At 43.9% G+C, this 12,048-nt stretch overlaps 2 protein-coding genes across 4 annotated transcripts; one reads left to right on the top strand and one right to left on the bottom strand.

The window, feature by feature from the left end:
• Window positions 1-3,371: 3,371 nt before the first annotated feature.
• Window positions 3,372-7,533, bottom strand: LOC133927430 (serine/arginine-rich splicing factor SR45a-like). Of its 3 annotated transcripts, XR_009911340.1 has the most exons (8): window positions 7,382-7,533; window positions 7,210-7,229; window positions 5,790-5,927; window positions 4,901-5,000; window positions 4,677-4,826; window positions 4,256-4,581; window positions 4,118-4,163; window positions 3,868-3,965 (listed from the first exon to the last, which is right to left on the bottom strand). XR_009911340.1 is itself a non-coding variant. In XM_062373893.1 (7 exons), exons 1-7 carry the CDS (start codon window positions 7,382-7,384, stop codon window positions 3,613-3,615), a joined length of 810 nt encoding a protein of 269 aa, XP_062229877.1. In that variant the 5' UTR covers window positions 7,385-7,531; the 3' UTR covers window positions 3,372-3,612. The 3 variants fall into 3 exon arrangements, 1 of the variants encoding a protein (XP_062229877.1); XM_062373893.1 differs by lacking the exon at window positions 4,256-4,581 and having other exon boundaries at window positions 3,372-3,965; window positions 7,382-7,531; XR_009911341.1 differs by lacking the exon at window positions 3,868-3,965 and having other exon boundaries at window positions 4,119-4,184.
• A 51-nt stretch (window positions 7,534-7,584) lies between these two features.
• On the top strand, window positions 7,585-11,490 carry LOC133927429 (uncharacterized). Its single transcript, XM_062373892.1, has 5 exons — window positions 7,585-7,762; window positions 7,952-8,203; window positions 8,316-8,459; window positions 8,547-9,281; window positions 10,889-11,490. The coding sequence occupies exons 1-5, from the start codon at window positions 7,667-7,669 to the stop codon at window positions 11,123-11,125; spliced, it is 1,464 nt and encodes a 487-aa protein (XP_062229876.1). The 5' UTR covers window positions 7,585-7,666; the 3' UTR covers window positions 11,126-11,490.
• The last annotated feature ends 558 nt before the right edge of the window (window positions 11,491-12,048 follow it).

Here is a 12,048-nt window from a genome sequence, read left to right on the forward strand (position 1 = left end):
TTAAATGAATGTGTTAAATATTGATAAATTCATAAATAAATATTGAGATATCCAAAAACAGTGAATCTAATTCTTTTAGTATTTTTTTGTCATGCTCTGTTAAAAAAAAATGAGCGTAGGTAGCCGCGTCTATCCATCTAGTATATATATTAAATAGGCAAGATCTCGAGCAATTCTAGTGACCAAGTTAATGTAGCTACTATTTATGTGGGTACCACATGTGTGTATATATGTATGCATATATGTGTATATATATATGTATATATGCATATGTGTACGTACACATATGTTTTTTTCAAGATACCCAAAATTAATGAATTTAATATTTTTATTCTTCTCTTATCATGCTGCAACAAACAACGGGCGCGCCGTAGCTGCAGATCGATCGGTCACTGCCCTAGCTACAGAGCCTACAGGTTTGTACGAACCTACTACACTTGGAGTAGCTAGCCTAGGCTTGAACATGCTCTCTGTACTGTCCATCCGTGTGTATTCCTGCCGTGCCGTACGTATCATCTGCCGCGATGGGCAAGAAAAGGAAAAGGGCAAAGGGGTTGTTTGGTTCTCTCTCTAAAAAGCTGAGTTAAAATTTGATCATATCAAAATTAGGATTATTAAAATTTAATCATGCTAATTAGTGTTTGATTTGAGATGGTCATTTGTTAAAATCTTGATAAGCCAAAAATCGGGATAGTCATTTTAGATATCAAAATCTTGTCTAGCTTTGCTATTAAAAAATTGGCTGACCAAATTTTTTGAGACAGCTAAATTGTAGCCTTGAACAAACGGAAGCCAAATTTCCTAAGCAACAACCAAACAGCCCCAAACAAACAGGGCGAAGCCAAATTTCCTAAGCAACAACCAAACAGCCCCAAACAAACAGGGCGATGCCGATGCACCATCAGACTATCTCCAACCATATTCCCTTCATTTCGTTCCTTCTCTGTTCTCATTCTCTTTATTTCCTCTCATCTCTAACAGCTTCCTTTCGAAGTGAATCGCGAAGGGAAAGAAGAGAGAATCCCGTCCTGAAGGGAATGACTGGGAATCCCGTCGTGAAGGGAACCGTAAAGGGAAACCGTTGGAAACGCTGAAGGGAACGGGAATCCCTTCACGACAGGAATCTAGCTGTGGAGGGAATCCGTTGGAGGTAGTCTCAGAATACAGAGAGCAAGCAATGAAACTGCTAGCTAGCTGGGACCGGGTATGCCGTATGCATATGCATAATGCATGCGGGGCAAGAGCCGAGGGGCCAAGGGGGAGGACAAGCAAGCAAATGAATCTAGGCGCCAGCCAACGCGAGCAGGAGCAGTCCTGCTGCTGCTGCTGCTGCTCGCTGTATCCACAGCTGCTTTTGCTTGAGGAAGAGGCGTTCCGGTGCACGCGGACGCGGGCCGGATCCCACAGCAGGGCTCCGTCTTCCCCCCTCCTCTCTACGCGCTAGCTCTGGCTGCTACGTCGAGCCGAGCTCGTCTGATCCCAGCAGTGATGCAACAAGTGAGCAGCCAGCCTAATAGACATGGCGACGAACGAGGCACGCTGCTGCAGCTTTTAATTTCTTCCCGGATCGGAGTCGCCCTGACCTGACTGCACAAGAGAGCCTTTCACTCGGGGTCCGTCCATTTTCGGCGTCCACAGAGCAGAACAGAGGGAACCAGCATTGTGCTGTGCTGTGCTGTGCAGTCTCGCTCTTACCTGCACATCCCGTGACGCTAGAACCAGGCAGGCAGGCACGCACGATGATGCACGATCATGGCGTACACATGCACATATGGAGCTCTGGCTCTAGCTGATCGAAAGGAGTGGTCTCAACTCTCACGAGAAGATGCTGCTGGTACGGCCTTTGCATCACGGCGCCAGCGCTACTGCTAATGACGTGATTAACTCTGAGAGTTCATGTGGCCAAAAATTATTATCTGGACCCGACATGCGGCCAGGCATTATCAGCACGCCTAAAAAGCTTCCTATTATCCCCAGTGAATTAACAGAGCTTGGACCAAAAATCAGAACGGCCAAAGCTGGTATTAGACAATCCAGAGGTGACCAATTCAAAGCCTAATGAGTGAATTTGTCTAAATACTAGTAATACTTTACTAGGTAATCGCACAAATACTTGGAGCGCAATGAAGGTCCGTCCCTGGTCATCCGTGGCATGCCTCAGCGTCAGCTTCGTTCCGGCCATCTTTTTATGTTCATCGCATCGGCTGCACAAGGCCACAAGCCCAAAAGATGATCGATCGAACTCCACAAGACACCTCTCTTGCTCTCTCTTGTCAGAGACAGAGCGGGACTTGACTGGTCGCAGTGACGTCCCGTGACAACTTTCTGCGGCGCTGCTCAATAATAGAGAGAGAGAGAGAGAGGGATGTCCTGTTCCGGCGCCCAGGCTTTCCACGCGCGCCGTCCACTACGCTCACCATCATTCGCTTCACCTCTTCTCGTGAGCAACGTGCATCATCTTCTTCTCCAGGAACGGCGAGCACCGTCGCAAAAACAAACTGGTGTAGGAGCAAGAACGGGGAGCAACGTGCACATGGTTCAGGAAGGGGATCACGCTGCGAGCCAGAACGAACCATCAGGCAATGATGGTTCCGTCAACTTGAAGGTGCGGCTGCTGTGATCTAGAGAGGAGAGAGCAAGACATTCGGGAAGAATATATGCAAAAACAGAACATTTGATTTTTTACCATCTGGCATCCGGTAGATTTTTTACCACCCTAACATCCAGTAGATCCACTATCATAGACTCAGGAGGATCCATTTATCATCCTCAGTGAAGAAATTGACACTTTGATAGAGTGAAAAAAAATAAATATTCCTGCAAAAACAGAAGAGAAGCCTAATGGGACATCACTACCCGCATTGCATCACGGTCATGACTATGATACGCTGGGCCGAACAGAAGAACCTGCCTTCCCTCTTCTGCACCCGCTTCCCCCCTCAATCTGCTGCACATGCACATGCACATGCACTTTCACACAAGAGAGAAGAATTTGACAGCGGCTGCTGGTACCTTACCTTTGTATCAAATCAATCCAGCAACCAAAGGTCACAAGGTTACTGATGAGATAGATACCTACGGAACAAAAGAACACGGGCTCAATCAACCCAACAAGACTGCACACAACTCGGCCAGAATCCCCGGTCAGGGGACACTAGCCTTTGCTCTGCACCTGTGCCTGCGGCCAAACCAATAGCGAAAGAATTCACACGATCCATCCGTCCAACGGCACAAAACCACATCTCCATTCACATGCACTCAGGACACAAGTGTTATCATGAGCCATCTCCTCGAGTACTATCAGACACAATGATGCAAAGCGCATCAAAGCCTTTCAAGTCTTCTCATGCCAGCAGTTGTTTTCACCGCACTAGCGCAACCTGTCAAGGATTCGAATTATAGGTATGGGCATGTCAAATAATAGCCACGTAACTACTGTCTGCACATCATTTCACAGGACAGTCATTCCAAGCCACAAACAAGGTGCTCATACAAAAGTTCTTAAAATCCAGGGAGGAATTAATCCACAAGTACAGCTACACCAATCTACCATCACAACACCATGTCATCCATCTTTGACTATCCGGTGTCCACGAAATGTGGGAGCATACCTTACCTGTCATAGCCACCGCCACCCGCTCGGCGGCCACCATAGCCTCTTTCTGGCATCCGATACGGTGAAATCGATCGCTCCCTTCTCGCCCTACCATCATAAGGGGGGGAGTATCCACGGCCACCCCTGCCTTCATAGTAGTCCCGGGGACCCCTGTGGGGAGAGTAGTCTCGGGCGTCCCTGTAGGGAGGGTAGTCCCGAGTCTCCCTGTATGAAGGGTAGTCTCGAGTCTCCCTGTACGAAGAGTACATGGGAGGTGGAGACCTGCGGTTGCCATTGCCATAATAATACTCATCACGACCACCATAGCCTCTGCGGTATCTCCCGCGATCTCTACGCTCATACCGATGACCTGTCAAGGTGTGAAGTGTAGCATAAGTAGTAAATAGAAGGCATATGTTCATCATAAAAGCAAAAGAAAAAACAGCAAAAGAAATAAAGTGAGAGGATTTAGACAGGATGGTGTAGAATGCATTGGCAGATTTAAACATGCTCCTTTCATACCAAGATAGTTTCCAGGAGTTGGTGTCCTTGGGCGACCACGGCGTGACTGAAACAATAAAAACAGCAACTGAATTCAGATTATAATAGTAAGAAAAAAGTATCATTCTGGATCACGTAGGTAATTACGAGTTCCCTTACAATCAATGGATACACGCTCTGCAATAACGGACCAAGGGAGGAAATAAGTTACGAAGAGCTCAAACTCCAACTAGCAGACATCCAACGTTGCTATGCACATGTCACCACACATGCTTGACTAAAGAGTTGGAAATGCCCGTTGATTAGTTGATGTGGAAGTTGAAGGTGAATGCCAGGTTTAGTTGAAAATTTGCTACATTTAGTTGTTGTGAATCTTGTGGTGCATAGTAACCCTTTGGGCTGTCCATTGATGAAGCTGTATGAGCTAAAGTTGAAATGGGTGAACTCAGCATCTTGATTGCTGCACATAGCTTGTACAATCTCTTCTGAATAATAACCAAAAAACCTCCAGGTCAACATACAGGACATATGTGGTTGCACTGTTAGTATCAACAACCCAAGTGAAGGTGAGAACAATTACCTTTTCAACTGTGATGTTTCGGCCTTCCATTTCAGAATTGTTAAGATACTTGATGCAACGTTCTGCATCTTCAACAGTGTCCATGGTGACAAAGGCAAATCCACGAGAAACACGTGTATGGGGTTCAAGAACAACATGGCAACCAACCACCTAACCAACAAGAGATGTTATGATGTGATACTTCTCAGAGAAATTTAGGTGGACTTTGTATGAAGTCAACTAACCCTTCCTTCCTTAGAGAAAAAATCTTTAATGTCCCTTTCAGTCACTCTAGAAGAGAGTCCAGTCACATACAGAGTATTTCCCCGGTTTACAGACTCCTCCCTGAAAGCAGGAAAGAATTAAGAATGTGGACATTGCAGATGAAGAATTGTTAGCTAGTGAAAAACTAAGTGGCATGAAAACCATAGGTAGTTCATTGAGTAAAAACAATGTTTTTTTTCCGCTGCATCTCCTTTACTAGTTCATTAGTCCAAATCATATAAATATATAAGCCGTCGATACAATTGAAACACGATTTGATTAGTATAACCTATTATCTATCAATGAAAAAATTCGTTTCCATATTGCAACAGCTATTACCATATCACAGTGCAATTTTGTCATGTAATAGGATCTCATTTCTTTATATGCCAAAGTAGTCACTACACATGAGACACAATGTTCATCACAAGATCATGCTCACCGAAGCAATGAATCTCTTTATACTCATCACGTGGTTTGCATATCACAGCTATTATAATATGACTTTCAACTATCACAACAAATCTACACAAACTAATATGTCATGTTTAGAAATACTCTATACTTTTACTAACTCATACTGAACAGCAATTCTAATAGGACAGCCTGCTTTAGACATGATTTCTTAACTCTTACCCAACACCTACACATGCCATTACAACATGAACCTCACTACTACCAACACAATCCCCCAAAACAATAACATGTTATATCAAATATAAATAGTGCATAAATTATACATGTTAGTTTTAAAACTTTCTAGCGATAAAGCAGAAATAGGCAATACGACATTGATGGAGCACAGGTGCCATTAGCATACAACTAAAAGCACAAGTAGAATTAGCAAACAATTTAAAGAATCCTGAGCACCTTTCATGGCTTCTAGATCTTGATCTTGCCTGAGATCTAGGATCAGGCAAAGGAGACCTAGACTGGGATCGAGCTGGAGATTGTGATCTTGACCTTGCTTTTGGGCGCCCCCTGTAAGGAGAAGGGGACCTTGAGTACCTGAAAGTAAGAAGTTACCGCTAGCATGTATTAAACATTAAACAATCCTAATAGTTGTGATAAGGATATTCTGGTAAAAGATGGCAACAGAATAAGCAGTTCAAAGTCTAAATTAGCATGCAAAACCACTGCATTGATGTGCTCAATGCAAACCAGCGTCCAAAGCAGCAAAGCTATCAAAGGATACATTTCATAATCAAATTAACAAAGGAGATCCCTTGTTTACTGATAGGACAGTGGTGCAGAAAATTGAATATGGTGGGCATGGCATCTACATTATAGTCACAAAGAAAACTAAGCAGAGAACGTAAAATAAACTTTTTTAAAAAAACACAAATAATAAGTTTACAATAAGATTCTGATTGTTGTAACAGAAGAATAATACCACAAGTACTCTTGATAGTTGATACTGTAACTTTTTAAACGAACACAGTGCTATCCTAACGACAGATATAACAAGATAATAATATCAAAAGCTCATAAAGTTATTCTAGACAAAATGTTCCCGGCTTATCATTTACCATTGACATACAGATGAAAAGGATCATTTGAATGTGTTACAACTGAATTTAACTCTGGTGATAGCTCTCTAATGACGGCAGGAACACAACACCATATTGATTACTTTAGCCGCAAAAACACTGCAAAGGTACCTTCCTAGTTCCCATAGTGGTTTACAGCAATTGTTGACCCGCCATTTGGCGCGACTTCAATTGCCTTCAACACAAAGTACAAGGCATGTAACTAGATGGCAGTCTCTTTGAGGAATGGGTTGTCCTAGTGTATAACAATTCCTCAACTTTTTGTCTGGTTTGAGGAATGGAAGGGTTTCACAAACCAATTCCTCATAACCACAATGAAACACAGGAATGGGATCATTGTAGAAACAACAGAATGACCTCATGATGGACAAACAAATCCAAGAATCAATCTATTCCTCAAACCAAACATACCCGAAGAGAAAGCTCCAACAATGTAACTAGATAACTAAGATTGCCAAACAAAACATAAGAAGCAAGATGCAATCAACCTCGGCATCTACTATTTAACTCGAACATAACAAACAAAATAACAGGGATCCATAGTAGCGCCATCCCTGGACGCACGTCCCCCGTTATACTCTACGGATCCTCATTATCATGCGTCGGCCCTAAGCAAATAAAAGGCGAGCCACAAAACTACGATTATAAGAGGAACCATCGCAACACCACAGACAGATGAGGGGTGGCCACCGAGCGAGGATTGCACAGCCATATACGAGAAGTGAAACCGGCGTCGTTACCTCCTGCGCGGGGAATCGGCCTGCGAAGAGAGGGAGAGAGAGCAGCAACATCCAAAGGCGAAGAGTCAGTGCGGAGATCAACGAAATCACCCGAGAAATGAAAAAAAAATCGGAAACACCAATGGAACGGCAACGGAGAGTAGTAGTAGTAGGAGGAGGAGGAGGAGATCACCATGGCGGGAGGCGGAGGTGGTGGCGTCGCGCGCGGGGGCTAGGGTTTGGCTGCGCGTTCGCTCGTCTCCTCCGCTGCCCTCGTTGCGCTTGATGGGCAAAGAGTTGCTGGGCTTCACGGTCAACGAGGCCCATTAACTCGACGCCAAATGGGAATTTTGACCGTTCGTTATGCGATAGACGGCGAGGATGATCTATCATCATCAATCGGCCACCCTTGCCTTCCCTTCCCCGCAGGGCAGCCACGCAGGCGAGCCGAGGAAGGAAACCCTTGTGAGCGGCGGCGATGCCGTCGGAAGGGAAGAGGATGGCGGGGCTGTGGGAGCGCGAGGTCGGCCGCCTCCCACCCAAGCGCTTCGCCAACGCCGTCATGGCATCCCAGGTTCACCCGCTCCCTCTCCCTCTTCTCTCTCTCTCTCACCACGATTCTGTTTGTGCCAAGGTCACGATTCTGTTTGTGCCAACGTTTAGACAGTGCAATCGATTGGGTTTCGTGTTGTTGTAGCCTAGTGCTTCGGAGTTTCGGAGAGGATGAGAGCAGCCTGTGACCAGTTTGGCTGTGCGTGCGCAGGACTTTGTGCATTCTCTCAACATACGGAAGAGGCTGCGGAAGCACAGGGCCTGCGTGAACACCATAAGCTTCAACGCAGACGGGAGCTTGCTCCTCTCCGGGTCGGACGACCGGAGTGTCGTGCTGTGGAACTGGGAGGAGGCGGTGCCGACCTTCGCTTTCCACACCGGCCACTGTAATAATGTGCTCCATGCGCAGTTCATGCACTTCTCAGATGACCGGAGCATCGTCACATGCGCTGCTGATGGTGAGGTATGCATAAGTGATGTTACCCTGGCATGCAATTCGACGGTCTGATGTTTATCTTGCTCTTCTCGGTTGTCAATTCCATCATGCTATGTTTCGTATTTGTGAACCGAAACAGGTGAGGCATTTGCAGATACAAGAAGGGGGTCGTGTAACTACAAACGAGCTTGTTGAGTTAGAGTTTGCGGTACACAAGTTGGCTGTTGAACCGGGAAGTCCTTACACATTCTATTGCTGCTGTGAAGATAGCTCTGTGTGGCTTGTATGTTGTTGAATTCCTCCTTACTTCGCTTGTATTTATCCCTGCCGGTGCCGGATTCTTTTGTTGATGACTTTGTTTTCCCTGCAGTTTGACCTAAGGGGCAAAGATGCCGTGGAACTCTTTAAATGTGGGGCTGTTAATCAGTTCACTGGTGAGACCATCGAGCTCTTTGCTATTGCCATAGACCCAAGGAAGCCCTGTTGTTTCGCAGTTGCCGGATCCGATGAGTATGTGAGGATATATGATACCCGCAAGATTTATCTGGATGGGAATTCTAGTTTCGGTCGCCCAACTGAGCACTTCTGCCCCCCACATTTGATTGGTGAAAACAAAGATGGAATAACCGGTTTGGCTTTCTCACAGACCAGCGAATTATTAGCATCCTATAGTTATGACAATATCTACCTTTTCTCGAGAGAGCATGGATTACACTTCAACAGTATTGAGGTAGGTGAACGACTCCTGATGGATGAGACCGAGGGAGTCTGCCACATAAATACAGCCCCATTACCTTTTTGTAGGGATAAGTTTCCTATACCTAAGACTTTCAAGGGACACCGGAACGTACACACCATTAAGGGGGTTAACTTCCTTGGCCCCAACTGTGATTATGTTACCTCTGGATCAGACTGTGGCCATATATTTATTTGGAGAAAGAAGGATGGGGAGCTTATTAGAGTGATGAAAGGAGATAAGCGGATTGTAAACTGTGTCGAGCAGCACCCTTCTGGGACTGTTGTTGCAAGCAGTGGCATTGAGAATGATGTCAAGATTTGGGAACCTGGTGAAAGTGAAAACCCCTCAATCGCACACATTGATGAGGTATATACTTTGTTTTACTCTCTTGTGCTTCTTCTTTGTATGCACAACTTGTCATAAATGGCCTTGTGTATTGAGCATTTACATAATAACAGTCGCACGAAGAATTAATTTGCTTGAGATACATTCATTTTTTTTTTGCACGAAGTTGGAGTGTAAATGTATCCCTCCCTCCCCCCGCTTCATCTTTTCTTTTTAAATTTTTGGAGAATTGAAAAGGGCAAGTTCATTTGCATTGTGAATATGAAGTATCTGATGTAAGCTGTATATTTTCATTGTAAAAGAAAAGGAACAGAGAGGACAAATGTAATACTAGAAAGTAGATTGGGCATAGGAATGATGTTTCTTGTTGAAATCACAATTGAACTATCAAAATCTGAAATTTGGAAATTCGTGTACTGTTGCTCAGGGCCATGGGTGCGATCCACCACCTTCACACCATATCGCTTATGGAGCGCGACGTGGCAATGCCACACACTTTTGCCACAATTAATAACTTTCCTATGCTTTCCCTGTCCAACAATTCTTCTTTTGAAGACCGGGTATACCCATTTCTCAGTAGCCCACTTCTCACTGCCATCGCATATAAAAGATAGCACAAAAACCTACCTCGTCTAACTTTAATACACTGCCGTGGGTTCCGCGTGTAAGAATTATTTTACTCTACATTATCTTTCTCTGAACCCCTCTCATCCTCTCCCCCTCCCGTCCGCACCACTGCCCCCATGGCTCCGCTGCCCTCCCCCATACCCATAGCGACGCCTCCCTCCCTCGGCATCGCGGACCCTCTTCTCCTCCTGTTCCCATGGCCCTGTTGCCCTCCACCTTGCCTTCCGCCGCAGATTTGAGAGGCCGGATGCTAGCTCCGGCAGGATCCTCCCTCGCTGTCGCCGCTTGGATCCGGTGGGATGTGAGCCCTTGGTGCCTTTCTCCGACGTCGGCGTCCTCCAATTGGAGCCCTCTCTGAGTCCATTGTCTCTCCCCTCCCAATTGGAGCTCGCGGCGTGGCGACGCCACACTTTTACCACAATTAATAACTTTCCCTTTTTTATATGCAATTCTGCAATTCTTAACTTTCCTATGCTTTCACTATCCAACTATTCTTCTTTTGAGGACCGGGTATACCCATTTCTTAGTAGCCCACTTCTCACTGCCAGGGCGACAGCTCCCATCGTGTACTGTTGCTCAGGGTAAAAGAATGTTCTGCAATTCTTGTACCACTGTCCATATTGGTTATACAGCTAAAAGGTAGGGATCAACAAATATTTTAAGTTATTAACTGGACAATTTGTTTCCGACGTACCGTCAAAATAAAAAAAGGATGTACAGTCTAACTTCTCTCTCTTTTTTTGATTGGTACAGTCTAACTTCTCTTAGTTCATGCAAAGTCAATTTATTTGGGCATTGTAACAATGCTCATGATCCTCCATAGTATACTGCTTTTCTTTTTGTCCATTATTTTACATTGTTGGAGATAATATTTGCTGCTGCCCTACTTTCAACAGAGGTTGTTTGAACAGAGTTGCAGAAATTCTGTACTTTCGGTTTATGTTTTTTTACTACTGTTTCATGATTTTTAAATCCTGATACGTGGAATTTACTTTTTGAAGGTCGAGACAGATATGTGGCACTCCAGTAGCAGTGATTCTGATGCCTTCGTTTACAACAACAATTATGATTATATGATGGACTCGGATGTTGATTTATATTATGAAAATGATGATGATGATGATGAGGAAGATGAAGATACATCGCAGGATTCATCAAAGGAAGATAAAGATGGTGATAACAGTGCCAAAGAAGACGATGATGGTGATAACAGTGCCAAAGACATGAGCGATGGTTGATGAAGATGTAATTGGTGAGGGAGATTGCATTCAGCTATTATTTCAAGAGTAGCTGGTGCTGGTTTCGTTGTAGGTGATTAGGAGGAGTGAGGCTTACAAACAGATGCGTAGTTAGGATTCTCAAGAGTTTTTGTATGATGTCTGTTAGGTTAGGGTTTAGTGTTGCTTTTCACTCTTCAGCCTTTCACCTGTATATATTCTTCAGAATTGAGATAGCCTAGCATTGTGATGTCGATGTCTCCTGAAAGCAATTATCCAGCGGGAGACTAACATATAAGCAGCTATGTGCATATGCTATTAGATAGAGTGTTAAGTTTTCAACCATTCATATAATACTTTATGAAGAAGTACTTACTCTTGACGGATGCTCCATGACCCCTTAGAACATAGACACATTGAAATCAAATCACAGCCTCCATTTCAGCACAACATACAAATTTTATACTCCCTCCGGTTCAAAATGTATGATATTTAAGATATCGACATGTGACACTTTGACTAACAATTTTAGCACAACATGCAAATTTTATACTCCATCTGATTCAAAATGTATAATATTTAAGACATCGATATGTGACACTTTGACTAACAATTTTAGCACAACATGCAAAATTTAATACTCCCTCCAATTCAAAATGTATGATGTTTAAGACATCGACATGTGACACTTTGACTAAAAACTTTTTATAAAAGCATGACATTTCAAATAAAGATAATTAAATATTATGAAAGTACTTCTCAGGATGAATCTTGTAACATCTATCTTATATTAAAATAACTTTTTTTTATATTAATGATCAAAGTTAAAAAAAAAAGTTTGACCGGTAAGATCATAAAACGACATGCATTTTGAATCGGGGGAGGACTTAATTTAGAGAATTTTATAGAAACAACCTAATTCCTGGATTCTAGATAATTCCAGA

The sequence above is a fragment of the Phragmites australis genome, chromosome 8 (genome assembly GCF_958298935.1).
Source record: "Phragmites australis chromosome 8, lpPhrAust1.1, whole genome shotgun sequence".
Classification (NCBI taxonomy): Eukaryota; Viridiplantae; Streptophyta; class Magnoliopsida; order Poales; family Poaceae; genus Phragmites; species Phragmites australis.

What these genes read in the sequence shown, in the direction of transcription:
- LOC133927430 (XM_062373893.1), bottom strand. An exon ending in GCCGATTCCCCGCGCAGGAG is followed by an intron (nt 5,928 to 7,209) that starts GTAACGACGCCG and finishes TCTTACTTTCAG; the next exon opens with GTACTCAAGGTCCCCTTCTC. An exon ending in AACTCCTGGAAACTATCTTG is followed by an intron (nt 3,966 to 4,117) that starts GTATGAAAGGAG and finishes ACACCTTGACAG; the next exon opens with GTCATCGGTATGAGCGTAGA.
- LOC133927429 (XM_062373892.1), top strand. Translation starts at nt 7,667, where the DNA reads ATGCCGTCGGAAGGGAAGAGGATGGCGGGGCTGTGGGAGCGCGAGGTC. An exon ending in ACGCCGTCATGGCATCCCAG is followed by an intron (nt 7,763 to 7,951) that starts GTTCACCCGCTC and finishes GTGCGTGCGCAG; the next exon opens with GACTTTGTGCATTCTCTCAA. An exon ending in CAATCGCACACATTGATGAG is followed by an intron (nt 9,282 to 10,888) that starts GTATATACTTTG and finishes TACTTTTTGAAG; the next exon opens with GTCGAGACAGATATGTGGCA.